Genomic DNA, 21,645 nt, shown 5'->3' with positions numbered 1-21,645 from the left:
TCTCTCGCTTGTTTTCTCTCTCTCTCTCTCTCTCCCTCTCTCGCTTGTTTTCTCTCTCTCTCTCTCTCTCTCACTCTCTTGTTTTCTCTCTCACTCTCTTGTTCTCTCTCTCTCTCTCCCCAGATGATGCCTGACCTACTGAATGTTTTCAGAATTCTGTTTTCATTTAACATTTTCAGCATCCAGTGTTTTGCTTCTGTAACATTTAATCAGTTTCACATTATTTGAAAATCACAAAGGCTGGCTAGGGAGGAGCAAACGTGGCTGAATCCTGATCAGCTTTGAAATACCGGCAAGCTTTCAAGTCTGATTGCCTTACCAAATGCAGGAAAAACTCGATATTTATCGCAAAAAGGGAACTTCCTTCCACTGCTGGTGCAGACAATGGCAGTGACCTGAAAGGAGCGCTTGTTTGCTGCAGACTTCAGCTGACTGTGAATCAGTAAACTTTCTCATTAAAAGATGAAACCGTGATTCGTGAAAGGGGTGTGCATAACCGTTTTTTTCCAGTTTTGAATTCTGAATTGTTAATTTTAAACCATGGCATACAGTGCAACTTGTGTATTTTAAAGCTTGGGTAACAGAGTGGTAGGGTAGGGCAAACCGTGAAACAGCAGTGGTCGACTTCTAGTAGCTTCTCTTGTTTGGGAGTGAGAGTTTGAGGCAAGTACGATGTGTACTACATTGATAAGACCAATTGTGCTCAACTTCTATCTTCCTTCTTTCAAGAATTCTGGCACTTCATTTTGGTGTACTGATGAAAGCTGAATTTATTGCCCGTTTCTCATTGACCCGAGTGTGTTAGGGGTGGCAGATTCTCCATTCTCTTTTATCCTGCCCCTGCTGCAGTGATAATAGATCATTTGGCACTCGGCCAAAAAAAACTCCCATTTACTGCAGTGGCACCGGAGAATCCCAGCCGCGGATGAGGTCGGAGGCTATGTGTCCGTCACATAGTCTGAGCTTGTGTCAGACGTAAGCCTATTTCCTTCCCTGAAATACTTGCTTGAAGTTTTGTATTTTTCTGACAGCTTTTATAGCCATTCTCTAGCATTGTAACCACGATATGACCACACCTGTATAGTTATGCAGGAAAATCAGCCAGATGTTGCTGTTCCTGATTTTCTTTTTATTCATTCGTGGAACATGGGCGTCACTAGTTGGCCAGCATTTATTGCCCATCCCTAGTTGCCCTTCTTCAGCGAGTCAACTACATTGTTGTGGCTCTGGAGTCACATGTAGGCCAGAGTAGGTAAGGACGGCAGATTTCCTTCCCTAAAGGACATTGGCTTTTCCAATCATTAACACTAGTTTTATGGTCATCAGTAGATTCTTAATTCCAGATTTTTAAAAAAAATCAAATTCAAATTCCACCACCTGCTGTGGCGGGATTTGAACTCGGGTCCCCAGAACATTAGCTAAATTTCTGGATGAATAGTCTAGTGATAATACCACTAGGCCATCACCTCCCCATCAGATATTCCTGATTGCTAACCCATTATTGATACTGGGAGCTGCACATGAGTTGCTAACAGACTTACCTGCTTCAGCACGGCATCTTCCGGCCTCCCAGAATCTTCTCCCTTGCTGACATGACATCACGCCAGCGAGAATCAGCACTGGTCTATTCCAGTGGAATCCAGGCGCCATGGCCGCTCCAGGGCGGGGATCGGAGGCCATTGAAGCCCCTGGGTAGTCAAGGGCATGGCTGAATAGTGCCAATTGGGCAGTGGCACCCTGGCAGTGACTGGTTGGGGCACCAAAAGTGGGCTGTGGCAATGCCAAGGGGTGGGGCTATGATGGGGGGTTATGCACAAAGATGGTGGGCAAAAGCAGGGAGTCTATACAAGGAGGGGAGGGCTATGTAAGGGGGTAGTCGGGCAAGCAATGGAGCCCTGCAGGGGGTGTTGCCATGTAAGGGGGTGGTTGAGCAAGGGGAGAGGGTGCTATGCAAGGGGTTGGTCGGCATGGAGGGGTAATAGAGGGGTCTGCTAGGGGACTCATCGGGAGGGTCCAGATGCTCCAGTGCTGGAAGCCTGTGGGGAGAGAAGATGCCACCGATGATAGGGTGGATCTTTTGGGGGAGGGAGGGGGATTTGTGGTGGTAATGGCAGGAGGTCTCCTGGTTCACTGGGAGATCGGGGTGCCCTGCGCAATGGCATCCCGAGCAGTCTGCAGCCGGCTTCACTGGCTTACTTAGGTTCCACCCCCTCCCTACTGGCACAAATCTCCCTGCTGTCAGAAAACCTCCCACTCCACCTGACGAAGGAGCAGCACACTCCGAAAGCTAGTGGCGTTTGCTACCAAATAAACCTGTTGGACTTTAACCTGGTGTTGTGAGACTTCTTACTGTCAGAAAAACTGGCAGAGTGTGGGAGAATTGCAGTACTGAACCACCCAAAAAACCAGTGTGCAACACTCCCTTTCAGACTTTTATGACACTTGAATTTCTTTTTGGGAAGATAGCCCCCTTTGTCTTGCTATTTCTCACCAGATTGTGTATAGTGTAGCCGTTACATCTGCAATTCGCATGAAATAATCACTCACGTTTTCCTCCTTGAGGTTTTTTAAATATCGTTTTTAATACAGTTTCAAACTTTTAATTGGCTCAAGTTCAGTTTTGACTTTGAGAGCCAAACCAGACCATTGGTTTGGCTCAACCTTGGAAATTTCTGGCGGTCCTACCTCCAGCATTTATCCAGTCTCCTCCACTTAACAGTGTATTAGTTTGTACCTGTGAACCTCTTTAAGCCCACACTCCCCAGTCCACTGCTTAAGAAGCTTGTTCTGTTTGTTCACTGTGTATATGCAGCATATGTAATCTCTCCCTCCCCCTCCTCACCTTTCCCCAACCCCAACAAACTTTTTCCATGGATATTTTGGCTTGTCGTGGACTTTGGGATCAGAGTAACCATTCTGGTGTGACCCATGATAGTGAGTGTTGCCTGTCTTCCTGACAGTCTTCCTGACAATCAGGGGCCATCAGCCAGTCTGACCCTGTCTTCACCCAAATTCACACAAGCTGCATTTATGTAATAACTGAATAACAGCAAGCTAGCTTCTGGCATTTTATGTTGTTAACCCATCCTTTGTAGCTGGATGGACCAGGTATAACATGTCTTCCGGAATCTATTTAAAGAACAACAAAAGAGACAAATGCAGTGGGCTTTCCATCACAGATCACTGAATAGCACTGAGGAGCGAGAACCTTTGTTTGTTTTCTTCCCTCTGTTCCCAAACTAGTGGCACGGTGGACAATTACACACCGTCCCAACTGCTGCCTCAGGTGGGATCAATTGACTCAGCACAGATTAAACCCGTCACGTTCCTGGGCAGTACAGCTTACTGATTGGATCAGCTGAGCCATTGGGACGTATGCTGAGTTCAGGCATATTGTGTACATTTCTTGCAAGTACGATCAACAATAAGTTGACTGCAAGTCAAAACTGAAGTGTTCCTGGCCGTGTGGACACTGGCACATTTCAGTGATGCAACATTGTGTGGTTTTAGCACATCTGGTGAATATTTTGTTCATATTCATTTAATTTTGCCCTGTCTAACTCCATTATAGTGATATGGTTTCATCAAAGACCTCAGCTTCACCCTATTGCTCTCCAACTCAAATACTTTCATGCTTGACGTGACTTTGAGGGCCGAAGTACTGATCTCTCTGTCCATTGCCTTGTACCCACTTTTCTGTACCCAGAATTTTCTCCCCAACTCTTCCATCTTCAGAGTTCTCATTTCACCTGGACCTCTCCCTCTGGCTGCTGAACCTGTCTAGATCCTTTCATTGGAAACTGACATTGACTGTCTTGATTTCTCATCTCCACTCACTAACTGTAATATGTCTATCACTGAACCTGTAGCAGTCTGTTCCCTCAGGCCGATCTTCACATTGTAATTAAACTTACTGACAAGAGTGAAGCTTTTTTTTTTGGGCAAACTGAGTTCTATCTTGCAGAGACTGAATTCTAACTCTCATCTCCTCCTTGACCTTGCCATTGAACATCAAGCTATTGTTTCCAGCACTCATTGATCTTGTCTCCTCTTGAGATCTTCCCACCATGGCCTCAAACCTTTGTGACCCGAACACCAGCAGTCCAATTTTATCTGCCTCCCAAGAATCACTAACACACTTCACTGATAGATCACTGTCAAACAAAGGGTCATCTGGGCTCGACACTTCAGCTCTTTTCTCTACTTACAGATGCTGCCAGACCTGCTGAGATTTTCCAGCATTTTCTCTTTTGGTTTCAGATTCCAGCATCCGCAGTAATTTTATCACTGGTAGAATCCATTGTTTTAGCCTGTTCTTTGCTCGCAGAACTGATTTCTTAATATCTTGACTCTTTATCTGCCCTTGCCTGGTCTCTTTGCACCAACACCGCACTCTTTGCCACTTTAACAGCCTCTAGGTTCCTGGCCCTAATCCTATTTTCACCAAAGAAGTCCAATTTCTCTATAACGTGTTTCCACCATTGTTCACCTCCTTCCTCCCTCCTCATTTTCACCCCTTTACCTGCCTCTGTACCCAAACCTATCCATCTCAGCCTTTTCTAGTTCTGTCAGAAGGTCGTCGATTTTGAAATGTTAATTTTGTTTGACTTTCCACAGATGCTGCCTGACCTGTGCATATTTCCAGCATTTTCTGTTTCCAGTTGTAATAATAATTGGGTTTGGTCCATATTAAACTTGGGGCAGTTTATTTACATGGGGTGAAGGGGGAGAATGTGAGAAAACAACCTGATTGCAACAAAAAATAAAATGATGAGGAAGCTGCAATTCAGTTCCTTTGTGCGGTCGGTATTTGTAAATAATTACAGGCTGTGGAGATGAAGTTGATGCAAATGCCATAGGTGTAAAGCAGTCTCATTGCATTTCTGTCATGTGTGCTACATAACTTCAGCGAAGCGCTGCACGAGCAATGTGCCATACATCCTCTTCAAGTTGCTTCGTATCCCTGAAATGCCCACAGCTGCTTCCTGTATGACTTCATTCGAAAAGCATGGGGTCAGTGGGTTACCAGCGGGCTAATGGAGGAAATCTCAGGGGTTCCTGTCTCCGAACTATTGCAGCTGTGAGAAGGCTCTTATATTGTGTTAAAGCATAACATTTACATGTGTGTAAAATCTACATCTACTGTAGAAAGATGTATTCTGCCGCCCTTTGTTTAAATGATAAATTTGACCATATAACCCTATTATATTAATGTACACCAATGCCCTGGAAAAGTAAACTTGTATATTAATATGCATTTATCTATCTCTGGTGCCACGTCATTGATCAGAGATAACAATGAGAACATACAAAGTGGAGAAATTAGTTCTATGGCGCATTGAGGAAGGAAAAGGCAATAGTGCGCTGTAACTAAGACTGCCTATTTCCACCTTTATTATTCTTTCATGGTATGCGAGCTTCACTGGCTGGGCGGGCATGTGTTCGTCATCCGTAATTGACCTTGAGATGGTGATGGTGAGCCGCCTTCTTGAACCGCTATAGTCCACCTGGTGTGGGCATCCCCATGGAGCTATTAGAATCATAGAATTCCTGCACTGCAGAAGGAGGCCATTCAGCCCATCGAGCCTGCACCGACAGCAATCCCACCCAGGCTCTATCCCGGTAACCCCACTTATTTACCCTGCTAATCTCCCTGACACGAAGGGGCAATTTAGCATGGCCAAACCACCTAACCTACACATATTTGTGACTGTGGAAGGAAACCGGAGCACCTGGAGGAAACCCACGCAGACACGGGCAGAATGTGCAAACTCCACACAGACAGTTAGGGAGGAATGTGAAGATTTTGACCCAAAGACAGTGAAGGAATGATGCTAACTTCCAATTCGGGATGCTTTGTGACTTGGAGGGGAATTTCCAGGTGATGATATTCCTGTGCTGCCCTTGTCCTTCTCGGTGGCCGAAGTCATGGATTTGGAAGGTGCTGTCTAAGGATCCTTAGTGAATTGTTGCAGTACATCTTGCAAATGGTGCACACTGCTGCTACTGTCCCATCAGTAGTAAAAGGAGTGAATGTTTAGGTGGTGGATGGGGTATCAATCAAGCGGGCTGCTTTACACAGGGTTGCATCAAACTTTGTTGAAGCTAAACTCCTCCAAGCAAGTGGAGAGCATCCCATCACACTCCTGACTTGGACAGGTGAGTTGCCCCCTATCTTCTATTGCTCAGGTCTTGCTGCATATCGACTTGGATTGCTTCAGTATCTCATAGAATCCATACAGTACAGAAGGAGGCTATTTAGCCCATCGAGTCTGTACCTACCACAATCCCACCCAAGCCCGATTCCCTCATTTACTCTGCTAATCCCCCTGACATTTGGGTCAATTTAGCATGGCCAATCAACCTAACCCACATATCTTTGGACTGTAGGAGGAAACCAGAGCACGCGGAAAAAACCCATGCAGACACGGGTAGAATGTGCAAAGTCCACTGAGACAACGACCCGAGTCCGGAATTGAACCTGGGTCCCTGGCGCTGTGACGCAGTAGTGCTAACCACTGTGCTGCCCATCTGTGGACTTGAGGAGGGTATTGAGTAGAGTACTGAATACTGCGTGATTATTAAATCTGGAATTAACAAACTATGAACTTCTGGCCAGCCTCCTAAGTTCTATGCTCTATAAACTTGTCATCAAAAACAATGCTGCTAATGTCCTAACTCACGACGTGTTTCATTCTGCTATTGTCCTTCTGCTCACTGACCTGCATTGGCTCCTGGCTAAGCTATGCTTCCATTTTTAAAATTTCAGCTTGTTTTCTATTCATAGCCCTGTCCTTCCCGATCTTTGTAATCTCCACTTTCAACCTCCAAAATCTCTGCACTCTTCCATTTCTGGACTCTTGAACGTCTCTGATTTTAACTGTTCACCATTGGTGGCTGTTTCGGTAATAAAAACGGAAATTCTCTCCCTAAACCTTGCCACCTCAGTTCCCCTCTCTCCTCCTTTAACATAGTCCTTAAAATCTAACCATTTGACCAAGCTTTTGGTCATCTGACCTGATTTTCCTTGTGTGGCTCAGTCTCATTTTGCGAACACCCCAGTGGAGCAACTTGGAAGGCTTTAAAGGCTATGTTAAAACTGCTGTAAATGCCAGTTTGTTGTTGGAAGTTGAGACCCTGCTCGCAGCAAGTGTGTTTGAAGCTGTTTATTCTCTGGGGGTGGCACGGTAGCACAGTGGTTAGCACTGCTGCCTCACAGCGCCAGGGACCCGGGTTCGATTCCTGGCTTGGGTGGAATTTGCACGTTCTCCCCGTGTCTGCGTCGGTTTCCTCCGAGTGGTCCAGTTTCCTCTCCATCCTGAAAGACGTACTGGTTAGGGTGCATTGACCTGAACAGGTGCCGGAGTGTGGCAGCTAGGGGAATTTCACAGCAACTTCACAAGCTTTGCTTGTGACTAATAAATAAACTTTATCTTTACTTTTGCTGTCACCTCACAGAGCAATACAGATAGTTCTTTTAACATTTTACATTATTGTGCTTTCTTTTCCCTGCTTTTGCTTATTTCCTTCTAACAACTTTATTCGCCGAACTCAATCCCTCTTCCCTCCTCCCAGTTCAATTTTTTAAAAATCTAATGTTTTAAAGTTTAAAGTTTATTTATTAGTCACAAGTAAAGCTTATATTGCTTACATTGCAATTAAGTTGTTGTGAAATTCCCCTAGTCGCCACAGTCCGGTGCCTGTTCGGGTCAATGCACCTAACCAGTACGTCTTCAGAACGTGGGAGGAAACTGGAGCACCCAGAGGAAACCCACATAGACACGGGGAGAATGTGCAAACTCCACACAGACAGTGACCCAAGCTGGGAATCGAACCTGGGTCCCTGGCACTGTGAGACAGCAGTGCTAACCACTGTGCTACCGTGTCACCCACACTGTTTTATTTTCTTTTACTGTCTTCTGTTTTCTCTTTTCTTGTTTTCTAGTTTTCTTCTCTTTTACCCTTTTTTGCAACTATCACTTTCAGATTTGATTGTGTCTTGCAGTAGTGAAACGTCCATCAGTCTGACTTGTAAACCACTAGTTTGTTCTTTGCCACAACATGTGAACGGTGGAACTCGGAAATCTTCTCTTCCAACTGCATTTCCAGGCTTTAAACTTAATAGAGGTTTATAAAATGATGAAGGGGATAGATAGAGTGAACGTTCAAAGACTATTTCCTCGGGTGGATGGAGCTATTACAAGGGGGCATAACTATAGGGTTCGTGGTGGGAGATACAGGAAGGATATCAGAGGTAGGTTCTTTGCGCAGAGAGTGGTTGGGGTGTGGAATGGACTGCCTGCAGTGACAGTGGAGTCAGACACTTTAGGAACATTTAAGCGGTTATTGGATAGGCACATGGAGCACACCAGGATGATAGGGAGTGGGATAGCTTGATCTTGGTTTCAGATAAAGCTCGGCACAACATCGTGGGCCGAAGGGCCTGTTCTGTGCTGTACTGTTCTATGTTCTATAAACCTGGGCTTGGCATTCATTACATGAACACAACTTCTTTAACTTGGGCCTCTTACTGTTTTCAGCCTGGGCACTGTCTTGTACTGTGGGCCTTGCCTTTTACCTGGGTTATTCAATTTGAGTAGAAATTACAGCAGGATTTTAAGAAAAGCCGAAATGCCTTTGATCTTGGTCTACCAAATATTCCTGTTGAGGACCTGGGCTTATTTCTCCGCTCTCATTTTACCTTTTATTATTCCAATCTTTTGATCCCACATTTCCTTTGTGTAGATTCACTGAAGATCTGCTTCCTGTTATCCATAACGGGCTTTTAATAGTTTCTCCATTTTTTTTTTATTGAAGATCTGGAATATCCCATTTAAATACATGTGTATGACAGACATGATAGAGACTAGATTGGTTTGATATAAGTGGGAAATGTAAAGCAGACCGATCTGAATGACGACAGTTGAGATCATTAATGCGCCACGATACGATGCTGGCCCGTGTACCGTGTATGGAAGTAATTGTTTTGCTTCCAAGGAGAATTGTTACAAAATTATTTCCACTCATTGAATTAACATGTCCCGGGTATTGTGGCTTGAAGACGATGGGACTCGCGTTAAAGGCAATGTAAGGCTGCGCATTACTGAGTGAATTGGGGTTGGATCAAGCCTGACAGCGTCTGGGCCTTTGTGTCCTCTCCACTGAAATGGAGCAACCATGGTCTTCCATTCAAGAGAAGCATTGATGAAATAAAAGCAAAATACTGTGAGATGCTGGAAATGTGAATTAAAAGCAAATTGCTGGAAATACTTAACTCCATTTCTCTATCCACAGATGCTAAGGTTTCAAGGTCAATGACCTTTCATTAGAACATTAGCAATAATGAATTTGATTATTTTGTGACAGTCATACAACACATTTCAATCCAATACAGGGAAAATAAGTTGAAACACTCGACACTGCCATGTGTTAGACTTCTTGTCTTAGGATTTGAAGAATACATTTTATATTTGGAATGGAACCTTTTGTTGGAACTGAAGTCAGTTGTGATGAAGTAAACATAGCCTAAGTGTTAACCTGCCATTGTCCTTTCTGATGTTAACGAGGTTCCTGTGTACTTCCAGTATTTCCTGTTTTTATTTCTGGTCTCCAGCGTCCATGGTTTTTCTTTTTGTTTGAACTCTAACGTGCTCCTACCATTGCTTTGGACAGCGACCTGCATGGGACGGGCTGGAATGGCAGAACAGGAGTCCAGGCTGCAAGGCTTCCCTCTAGCCATTCCCTGCTTGATGATGAAGGAATCTTTCTGAATTCTGCCAGCACTAAGCTGTTGGAGAGGGCGCACGGCATTCTGATGTGAGTATGCAGCTTTTCTCTTGGTAATGCAAATGGATTTCATGCGCAATGAAACACACTTTGCAGACTTTTGTCTAAATACTTAATATTGCCATTTTTCACGCTTCCTGATAGAATTGTTTGCAATACATGTTCTCACAAGGGGCAGTTGCTACCTTGTATAATATTGTTGGTGAAAATGAAAATGGTGTAAGTTGAATCTAATTTGCTTTGAAAAACAACAATTATAATTCTACAATATCTGCGGTCTTGTCAGAGGCTAACTGGAATGGCAACAACGTCCCAGTTGGCACCCCAGTTAACCTCAGCACGTCTGAGTTACAGTAAGTAGTCTCACAACACCAGGTTAAAGTCCAACAGGTTTATTTGGCAGCACGAGCTTTTGGAGCACTGCCCCTTCATCAGATGAGTGTAGGATTTGTTTCACAAACAGGGCATAAATAGACACAAATTCAATGACAAGATAATGGTTGGAATGCGAGTCTTAACAGGGAATCAAGTCTTTACAGGTGCAGACAGTGAGAGTGGAGAGAGGGTTAGGCACAGGTTAAAGAGGTGTGTATTGTCTCCAGCCAGTACGGTTGGTGAGATTTTGCAAACCCAGGCAAATCATGGGTGTGACATGAACCCAAGATCCCGGTTTAGGCCGTCCTCGTGTGCGGAACTTGGCTATCAGTTTCTGCTCAGCGATTCTGCGATGTAGTGTGTCGTGAAGGCCGTCTTGGAGAACGCTTACCCGAAGATCAGAAGCTGAATGCCCGTGACTAGCTGAAGTGCTCCCTGACTGGAAGGACTTGCAAAATCTCACTAACTGTCCTGGCTTGAGACAATTCACGTCTCTTTAACCTGTGCCTAACCCTCTCTCCACTCACACTGTCTGCACCTGTAAAGATTTGATTACCTGTTGAGACTCTCATTCCAACCATTATCTTGTAATTGAGTTTGTGTCTGTATACGCCCTGCTTATGAAACAAATCCTGCACTCACCTGATGAAGGGGCGGTGCTCCGAAAGCTCGTGCTACCAAATAAACCTGTTGGATTTTAACCTGGTGTTGAGAGACTACTTACTGTGCCCACCCCAGTCCAACGCTGGCAACTCCACATCATGCCTGTAAGTTAGGAAGAGGAGAAAACATCAGCCAGGCGATCCAATTACCCCTGTTGGAAAGTGAGTGTTTTCCATTGTTGAATACCTTGCAAGGTATTTGGGCGGCACGGTGGCACAGTGGTTAGCACTGCTGCCTCACAATGCCAAGGACCCGGGTTCAATTCCCTGCTTGGATCACTGTCTGTGTGGAGTTTGCACATTCTCCCCATGTCTGTGTGGGTTTCCTCCAGGTGCTCCTGTTTCCTCCCACAGTCCAAAGATGTGCGGGTTAGGTGGATTGACCATGCTAAATTGTCCCTTGGTGTCAAGGGGACTAGCTAGGGTAGATAAGTGGGGTTATGGGGATAAGGCTGTGGATTATGGTCTGTGCAGACTCGATGGGCCAAATGGCCTCCTTCTGCACTGTAATGATTCTAAAGTCTCAAGTAAAGAATGGCCACTTGGTTCAGGCGTGATAGTAGCATATCAATTAATTTGCCAGTCACCAACACGTTTAAATCTTTTTACAGCAAGTATTCCTACATCGTTATGTAGAATGGTCACCGTCTAGCCCACCCATCCCTCATTAATGAATGATTCACAAGAAGATATGCAGTTACTTTTACACCTTGTGTGGGATACAAACGGGTGGGGACACCATTTTTCTCCTCTAATTCTTTACATGAACGTCAGTAACATTGAAGAGTTTCAATCATTCAAGTACTCCAGTTTGGATGACACTTGAATGGTTGCCTCTCATACAAGGGGAAAGTAATTTTTAAAGTGAGCATTTCAGAATGATGAATTTACTGTTATTAGTGCACTTGTTTTGTGAATTGATGCAAATAAAGTAAGTACCCGTATTAAAATTGTACAGATAAAAAATTTTTGCGAATGAATTAACAGGTACAGCAAGAGTTCACACTGAAGAAATTACAAACAAAAACGCATTTTTGAAAATATGACTCTTTTTCTGCAGTTCATATCTTGGTGACTATTCTTGTTATGAGGAGAGACTATATCATAGAATCCCTACAGTGCAGAAGGAGGCCATTCGGCCCATCGATCCTGCACTGACCACAATCCCACCCAGGCCCTACCCCTGTAACCCCACATATTTACCCTGCTAATCCCCCTGTCACTAGGGTCAATTTACTATGGCCAATCAATCTGACCCTCACATCTTTGGACTGTGGGAGGAAACCGGAGCACCCGGAGGAAACCCACACAGACACGGGGAGAACGTGCAAACTCCACACGCACACTGGCCCAAGGCTGGAATTGAACCCTGGTCGCTGGCGCTGTGAGGCAGCAGTGCTAATCATTGTGCCATCGAGCCGCCATTGTTGAACCATAATATTCCTGCCTAACCAACCTCGGGCAATTCCCGGTTAAGCTATGATGTTGTCACGTAGTGGTAGCCCGGACCTTCCTCAGGAATGATTTTCAAACTGACTCCTGAAAGGGCATGCATCAAACCTCTCTTGATCCGCAGCCTGACTGCACCTTACATCAGTTGACAATGTCTGGAGTTTTCTGTTCTGTTACTTTTCTACATTTCTTTGTAGTTATTGACCTGCTCGCACTTTATTAATGTTAAAAAACAATTCTTATACTAATGAGGTAAAGAAGTAGGCAGTTAAAATAGACACAGTATTTGCTCCCATAAATCCCACAGTTGCAATTTTAACCTACTTATTTAAGCAGGTGAGCAAGATGCTCAGTGGAAGATAGTGTGTTTAAATATGCAGACTGAGCTCCCATTGTGTCTTTGGGATCTTCAACAATTTTAACCCAAGGTCAATGCAGGCAAGATCATAGAATCCCTACAGTGTAGAAGGAGGCCATTCAGCCCATCAACAAATCCAACAAAAATCTCACCCAGGGAGAACAGCCGCCACCTGCCTTTCCCTGAATTTTGCTCTTCCCTCTCTTGCAAACCCATGAGAAACTCTTCTGACCTGAGTGTTGATACCATTACATTGGGTTGATAAAAAGCAAAACCTTCTGGAAATACTCAGCAGGTCTGACGTTATCTGTGGAAAGAGAAACAGTTAACCTTTCGGGTCTGTGGCCTTTCACCATTCCTCTGGGTTCCTTGCAGTCCCGCTCCCACTTGCTGACCAGCTAGATTCTGCTAGCTGGCCAGCAAGTGGGATCCTGCTAGATTCAGGAGAAAGGATTATTTGACCCAAGATCCCAGATAAGAACTGGGATTTGAAATCTTCTTGAGCTCTCTGCTGTGGGTCATGAGGTACTTTCCCACCTGCTTTGGCCTCTGCCCAAATGATTCTCACCTGGAGTTCAAATTGGGTTTAATGTTTTCCTTTGAATGGTTGACACTTGTTTTAAAATTGGAACATTTTGTTGTATGTGTTAATGTAATAGTGGTCCATGTATCAATATTTACAAATGGATTTTATACAGTAAAATTTGACAACTATTATCATGGGGAGTGAGTGAAGAAATCCAGTGGAATGCTTTGTTTTAGTGACACTAGCTTCTTGCTGCCTGGATGGGATGTACTTGCTGTGTAACACCTACTGTGTTCTTTCACCAGGAGGAACAGGAACACCAAAACCAAACCTGTTCTACCAAAGGTGAGAATATGAACTCCTTTTTAAACCTTTTTTTGTGGAAATTAAATCTGTCCCTGGTCTTCAGGGTAAAATGACAAATTGTGGTTTCTAATACTGTTATTGGGTTTGCTGCAAATATGGAAGTGACCTTCCTAAAATTTCAAATTGAGCAGTGAGATTTTGTTCTGCAGTTTCCCCCCCCCCATTTTATACTGATTGATATGGTATACAGTGGAGTCACCGTCTCATCCAAATATTTATTTGTTAACGCATAACAATATATTCCGGAAAACTGGACAGGAGGAGGTCCTCAAACCTGTTCTGCCTTTCAATGGGATCATGGCTGCTCTGTATCATAGTTACTTTGGGCTGAATGGCCTCTTCCTGTGTCATTTGTGACTGTACCAACCCAAACAGCGCAACCTTTCTTACCAGTTCTCTGTTTGTATCTCTGTAGATGAGGGCACTTTAACTGCATATCTCAGCTTGCAAATACGACGAGGGTTGCTGCCTCGAGCACTCTTTCAGTGACCCCAAAACACATTGGGAGACAAAATTCTCAAACTCCTCTCAAATCCTTCTGCCAATCAGTTTAATCTCTGCCCCTGGTTATTGATCTCACTGATAATCTCATAGTTAGTCCTGGTAACAACCTTGTAAATCTCTTTCTCTCGTACAGTCACATTCTTCCTATAACAAGGTGGCTAGAACTATTCACAGTACTCTAGCTGTGATCAGGCTGATGTTTTATACAGTTCTAACATAAACTCCCTGCTCTTTTATTCTATACCTTGGCTAATAAGAAAAATGTCCTGTATGACGTCTTAACCACTTACTTTCCTGTCCTGCTTCCTTCACAAATCTATGGGCGTGTCTCCAAAGGTCCTGTGTTCCTCTACACTTTCAGTATCTTACTATTTATTGTGTATTCCCTTGCCTTCTTTTGTCAAATCATCTCTCATTTCTCTGGATTCCATTTGCCACTTTACTTCCCACGTGATCGGTCGATTGATAGTTTCCTGCAGTTGACAGCATTTTCCTTACTATTAAACATGGGGTCCGTTTTCATAGCACTTAGGACCAAGAGAAGGCCATTCAGCCCTTCGAGCCTGCTCTGCCGTTGGATGAGATCATGGCAGATCAGGTTGTGTCCTCAACTCCACCTCCCTGTCTGGCTCCCCATAACTCTTGACTCCCTCGTCTATCAAAAATCTTATCTAAATCAGCCTTGAATAAATTCAATGGCACAACTTCTTCTGCTTTCTGAGGAAGAGGATTCCACGTACTAACGATCCCCTGAGTGGAGAACATTCTCCACACCCCTGTCTTAAAAGGGAGATCTCTGATTTGTAAACTGCATCCCTTAGTTCTAGCCTCCCTCACAAGAGGAAACAAGCTCCTTGTGTCCAGCTATCAAGTCCTCTATGGATCTTATATGTTTCAATAAGATCAACTTTCATTCTTCAAAATTCCCAGCAGGTGTAGGCCCAATCTGTACAACCTTTCTCCATAAGATAAGCCATTTATACCAGGATAATCTTTACATCATCTGCAAACTTCTTAATCATGGTCCTTATATTTAACTCTAATTAATTGATGTGTGCTACAGAAACCAAGGGATTGTGTAATGAACCCTGTACAACCCCACTGGAACAGGCCTTTCAGCCATAAAAACAATGGTCACTAGTATCAAAGAGTAAAGAAAAATACAGCACAGGAACAGGCCCTTTGGCCTTCAAAGCCCATGCCAATCATGATAATCTAACTAAGCTAAAAAAAAACCTTGTGCCCTTACTCGGTCCATATCCCTCTATTCCCTCCCTATTCATGTACCCATCCAAATGCCTCTTAAATGTTAATATGCCTGCTTCCAACATCACCTCTGGCAGTGCGTCCAGGCACCTACCACTCTCTGCGTGGAAAAACTTTCCTCACACATCTCCCTTAAACTTTCCCTCTCACCTTGAACCTGTGCCCCATTGTAATTGACACTTCCACCCTGGGAAAAAGCCTCCAACTATCCACCATGTCTATGCCTCTCATAATTTTGTAGACCTCTGTCGGGTCTCCCCTCAGCCTCCGTCTTTCCAGTGAAAACAATCCTAGTTTATTCAATCTCTCCTTGTTGTCAACCCCCTCGAGACTAGGTAACACCCTGGTGAACCTTTTTTGCACTCAGTCCTTCTGGTAGTGTGGCGACCAGAACTGTGCGCAGTATTTCAAATGCGGCCTAACCAAGGTTTTATATAGCTGCAACATGATTTCCCATCTCTTGTACTCAATGTCCCAGCCAATGAAGACAAGCATGCCATATGCCTTCTTAATTACCTTGGCTACCTGTGTTGCCACTTTTAGGGGACTGTGGATTGCACGCCCAGATCCTTCTATGTTAATGTTCCTAAGGGCTCTGCTATATACAGCATAATTCACACTTCTTATAGGTTCTGCCATTTACAGTAATTCACACTTTACAGTATATTCTTTCTTTCCTGCCATTGCAGTAATTCTGGATGCAACTTGCCAGTTTTCCCTGGATCCTATGGACTTTTCCCTTTGTGGTTAATCAGGGGGAAGGTGGTAATGTCACTGGGCTAATAATCCAGAGGCCCAGGCTAATATTCTGGGGATGTGGGTTCAAATCCCAACGCCGCAGCTGGTGGAATTTAAAACTCAGTTACTAAATCTGGAATTTAAAATTCCAGTAATAGTGACCATAAAACCATTATCAATTGTTGTAAAAGGAAATCCACCTGGTTCACTAAATGATTAATGTTCTCCAGGGAAGGAAATCTGCCATCCTTATCTAATCTACTTGTCTGGACTACAGATCCACAGCAATGTAGTTGACTTTTCAGTGCCCCCTGAAATGGCTTAGCAAGCACCTCAGTTGTATCAAAACTGCTGTAAAATCTCCAAAAAGGAATGAAACGGGATGGATCACCCAGCATCGACCTAGGTACCAGAAACAACAATGGCAAACCGAACTCTGTCAACCCTGCAACGTCCTCCTCACTAACTTCTCTGAGCTTGTGCCAAAATTGGGGAAGCGTCCAACAGATTAGTCAAGCAATTCATATACCCAAGCAGTCCGTGCCCATAAACAGCAAGACCAGGACAACATTCGGGCTTGGGTTGATAAGTGGCAAGTTACATTTGTGCCACATACATGCCAGGCAATGATCATTTCCAGCAAGAGAGAATCCAACCATCTTTCCTTGACATTCAATGGCAGTATCATTGCTGAATTCCCCTACCATTAGCATCCTGGGGGTTACCATTGACAGAAACTGAACTGAACCAGCCATATAAACACTGTGGCAACAAGGGTAGGTAATTCTATGGAGAGTAACTAACCTGACTCCCCAAAGCCTGTCCAGCATCTACAGGGCACAAGTCAAGAATGTGATGCGATACTCTCCACTTGCCTGAATGGGTGCAAGAATATTCAAGAAGCTCGGCACCATCCAGGACAAAGCAGCCTGCTTGATTGACACACCATCCAACACCTTCAACATCCACTCTCTCTCTGTCTACCACCGATGTGCAGTGGCAGCTGTGTGTACCATCTATAAGATGCACTGCAGCAACTCACCAAGGCTCTCTCGACAGCATCTTCCAAACCTGTGACCTGTACCATCTAGAAAGACAAAGGCAGCAGATCCATTCGAGCACCACCACCTGCAAGTTCCCCTCGCCACTCACCATTCTGACTCGGAACTACATTGTTGTTCCTTCACCATCGGAGGGTAAAAATCCTGGAAGTCCCTCTGAAACAGCACCATGCGTATACCTACACCACATGGACTGCAGCTGTTCAAGAAGTCAGCTCACCTTCTCAAGGGCAATTACAGATGGACAATAAAATTGCTGTCCGAGCCTGCAGTACCCACAGTAAAAATAATAAAATAATCTGCCACATTTGTTTGTGGATAACCTAATTCCAGCCCCTGGGCTAGCAAAAATCTATCGAGTTCAGATTTATAACTATTAATTGAGCTCTCATCTTCTGGTTTCTGTGGGAGAGCTTAGAAAGAAAGGAAGAAACCCTACAGTACAGAAAGAGGCCATTCAGCCCATCGAGTCTGCACCGACCACAATCCCACCCAGGCCCTACCCCCATATCCCTACATATTTTACCCACTAATCCCTCTAATCTACACATCTCAGGGCACTAAGGGGCAATTTAAGCATGGCCAATCAACCTAACCCGCACATCTTTGGAATGTGGGAGGAAACCGGAGCACCCGGAGGAAACCCACGCAGACACGAGGAGAATGTGCAAACTCCACAAAGACAGTGACCTAAGCCGGGAATCGAACCCAGGTCCCTGGAGCTGTGAAGCAGCAGTGCTAACCACTGTGCTACCATGCCGCCCACAAAACTAGGAAATGCTTCTACAGAAGCTACCTGAATGGCCTACCCGGAGTAAACTTTCTCTCTTCTCTATCACTTTCTTCCATAATCCAAAGCCTGAATCAAATTAGCTCTTAACCTTCTGTATTCCAGGGAATCTAAACCTAGTTTATGTAATCTCTAATCATAATCTAATCCTTGGAGTCCTGGTAACATTCTGATGAACTCTCACTGCATTCTCTCCAAGACCAGTATATCTTTTCTAAGTTGCAATGTGCAGAAGCTCTCAGTATTCCAGATGTAGTCTAACCAGGGCCTGATACAGCTGTAGTGTGTTGGATTTCTGAAATCTGAATCATGTCTCACTCATTGAAATGTGTGACTTGGCCTGCAGCTAAAGATAATTGGATTGTTTCAAAAGTATAAACTAAAACTGATTTCAACCGGGGACCCAGTCAATGAGATAGGAGGGGCTGCAGCAGTCAAGAAGTGAACGGTGCATTGTCTGAGATGGATGATGAATGCACAAACTGTAATTGGCAGCTGGCAAGGTGCTCTGCTCCTTTTAGCTTAGTAAGAAGTCTCACAACACCAGGTTAAAGTCCAACAGGTTTATTTGGTAGCAAATACCATAAGCTTTCGGAGCTTGCTGCTCCTTCGTCAGATGGAGTGGTCTCTGTTCTCCAACAGTGCACAGACACAGAAATCAAGTTACTTAGCTTAGACATCAAAGATGGAAACTAACTGCTGACAACTGGAATTTCCCAAACTTGTCAGCACTCTGCATCTATACTACTCCCAAACCAGAAGAGAGAGAGCTGGAAAATCTCAGCTTTGACAAAGGGTCATCTGGACTCGAAACGTCAGCTCTTTTCTCTCCTTACAGACGCTGCCAGACCTGCTGAGGTTTTCCAGCATTTTCTCTTTTGGTTTCAGATTCCAGCATCTGCATTAATTTGCTTTTATTCACACTTCTCAACTACACTGATGTTTCTTGAATTAAAATCTTAAAATTAGTCTTAACGTTAGAAATGATGAACTATTTGTAAGTTGTCACTGTGGTTGGGAATCATACAAGATCTAGGGTTTAACAGATAGAGATCCAATTAAGGAAAAAATACATGTAGTAAAGCCTCACTAATGCAGTTTGAATTAGATTTAACACTACCACTTTGCACGGTGTCCATCATTTTCCAGTCTGTCTGTAGAAGTGGATCTGCAAAATGCTTGTACTCTAGAATCCGTAGAATCTATTTCACATGCATTTTGGTGTTTGTTCCAGGGCACTGGGGCGAGCAGGAAACAACTGCAAGATTATTTCTGCACAGTTGTTTAAAAATACAGTTGTGACCTTGAAATATCTGGCTGTAGAAAGAGGTGTCATCAGCAGCACGTGGCACCACAGGAGGCAGCTGCTTGTTTTCTGGGACGCCACAAGGCAAGAAACGCCCCCTGTAATGTTGGGGCTCCACATTGTCAGGCATCCTGATGACAACTTGTTCATTGTGTTGATGCTGTGAGAGGCTGCACTGCCTTCCTGCAGCATTGTGATATGAATTCAACTTAATTTTTACATTGAGGGTAGCTTTTAAAACAATATGATGTGATTAATTTTGAATTGGATCCATTTACTTGCCGTATTTTGACTACTTGGAATAAGAGGATACATCCGTTCTTCCTACTCGGGATCTTGGCTCCATCGCTACATAAGATACAAAATACAGATTTAAAACAGTGCCCCACCCTAACTTACCACGGGTCTCCGCAGCACACTGTGTGTCAGAGGCACTTGTGTGTTTGTGAATCCAGTTCAAAACTTGACCTAAGTATGGTCAGCCTGATGAGTCAGTATTATTCCCTATGGCTTAATCACCATCTTCTCACTTCGCAAATGATGTGTATGGCTTCAGGAGACAGGAAAGAAAATGACGCACTTCAATTTTCCAGTGTCTGAGATTTTTCTCATCGATTTCCTGCCATCTTCTGAAGGTGCTTATCCTTGCTGCAGTACGGTCCCATGTTGCTGACTGCTAGTGCACTCCTTTTTTAATGGGTTACCTTAGTGTGTGTGTTGAGTACTGAGTGATCACAGCCAAGCTTCTTCTTCTCTCCTGACAATGAACACACACTTTTCAATATGAAACGTAGAAGTTAGGAGTAAGAGGAGGCCATTTGGCCCTTCGAGCCTGCTCCGCCATTCATTACAATCATGGTTGATTGTTCAACTCAACAGCCTAATCCTGCTTTCTCCCCATAACCTTTGATCCCATTCGCCCCAAGTCCAGCCGCCTGCTGAATACGTTCAATGTTTTGGCATCAACTACTTCCTGTGGTAATGAATTCCACAGGCTCACCACTCTTTGGGTGAAGAAATGTTTCCTCATCTCCGTCCTAAATGGTCTACCCTGAATCCTCAGACTGTGACCCCTGGTTCTGGACTCCCCCACCATCAGGAATATCCTCTACCAAGACAGCGGTTAACAAACCTAGCCCACTGGGATGTGAACTTGGTTCAGTATCGCACCAGAAATGTTACTGTTCGAAATCAGCAAACCTCCTATTTGTCCTTAATAGACCTGTTATGCAGTGTTGGGTCCCCAGTGTTACAGGTTGCTTGAATCAGCCTGAGTGGTTTGCCTAATCACACAGGAGGGAGCCAAGATGGAATGAAGCGTGTGTAATCTCTTATGGGAAAGATGGCAGAGCAGCCTCAGTCCTGTAATACAGTCATATAGTTAGGCTGCAGTTGCAATAGTGTTTTATGTTTTGGGTACTTTACCTCCAGAGGTTGTTAAGGTGCAAAGGAAACTTCCTTAAGATGTTGGCAAAAATGGGAAGCTTTTGTTCCAAGAAACGACTTGGAAAAATTGGGGCACTTTTCGCCGTAACGGTGAAAGTTAAGAGGACGTCTCATAAAGGTGTTCAAAATAGAAAGGATTTTTGATCAAAGGGGAAAACCTATATCTGTAAGTTGTTAGCAAATTGCTAACTAGAGGATGTTCAATTTAAGATCATTACCCAGAACAACAAAAGGAGCAGTTGTCGATTAATTTTTTATGCGTAAGGTTGTTAGAATATGGAATGCTCCATCAGAAGCATTAGTGGAAGCAAAATCAATAATAGCTTTTAAAAGGGGAGTGGATAAATCTATGAAAAATAATTGTTTAAATTGCTTGAATTCTGATGAAGGATAGGCATGGAATAAGAGCTATAAGATCTATTCTCTTTACAGACGCTGACTAATGTGTATTTCTAGTGTTAGAAACCTGCTCTTCTTTGAGTTTTTAATAATTGCTAAGATGTATAGAAATGTGTCTTACTTACTCTGATGTCTTACCTTCTTACTCTAAATTTTCTCCATCTAGTGCTGGCACAGAAGTGCATGTTTAAATGTTTGTGGAAGCGATTTCGGCTGGTCTGACATTGCAACTTTTGTTTATCTTGAACCCCCAGCACTTATTAGACGTGAAGTCGCTGAAGTACTTGGCAAGCCTGACACTTCATGACCGCATTACCAAGTCTTTGCTTCATTTGCACAAGAAGAAAAAGACACCCAGCATTAGTGCTCAATTCCAGGTAAATACATGATGCAAATACCGATTCTCCATCTTAAAATACAACAAAATAGGACAGTGTGTCACATGTTGAATATCAGTCTTCAGTCTCAGAGTTTGTAGAATAACCAGTCACCTGATGAGTTCTGAAAGCTCTTTGAATACTGAAAAGTTGTGTGTATTTAATTGGTTTTGGGTTTTCTGTCGTGTGTTAACTCACTCAAAAGACACCTTACTTAGCTTTAGTGTCAGTTA

General features: G+C 43.9%; 1 protein-coding gene across 3 annotated transcripts in view; it reads left to right on the top strand.

Moving 5' to 3' along the window:
- The window catches only part of myo9aa (myosin IXAa), a 298,687-nt gene that overhangs the window by 215,242 nt on the left and 61,800 nt on the right, over positions 1-21,645 (top strand). For all 3 annotated transcript variants that reach the window (XM_078199938.1, XM_078199939.1, XM_078199937.1), the window contains 3 exons: positions 9,673-9,816; positions 13,465-13,504; positions 21,290-21,412. In XM_078199938.1, the coding sequence (XP_078056064.1) occupies positions 9,673-9,816; positions 13,465-13,504; positions 21,290-21,412 (307 nt within the window). The remainder of the gene's footprint in view (positions 1-9,672; positions 9,817-13,464; positions 13,505-21,289; positions 21,413-21,645) is intronic.

Source organism: Mustelus asterias, chromosome 29, assembly GCF_964213995.1.
Source record: "Mustelus asterias chromosome 29, sMusAst1.hap1.1, whole genome shotgun sequence".
Classification (NCBI taxonomy): domain Eukaryota; kingdom Metazoa; phylum Chordata; class Chondrichthyes; order Carcharhiniformes; family Triakidae; genus Mustelus; species Mustelus asterias.
This window is presented reverse-complemented; position numbering and strand designations above follow the sequence as displayed.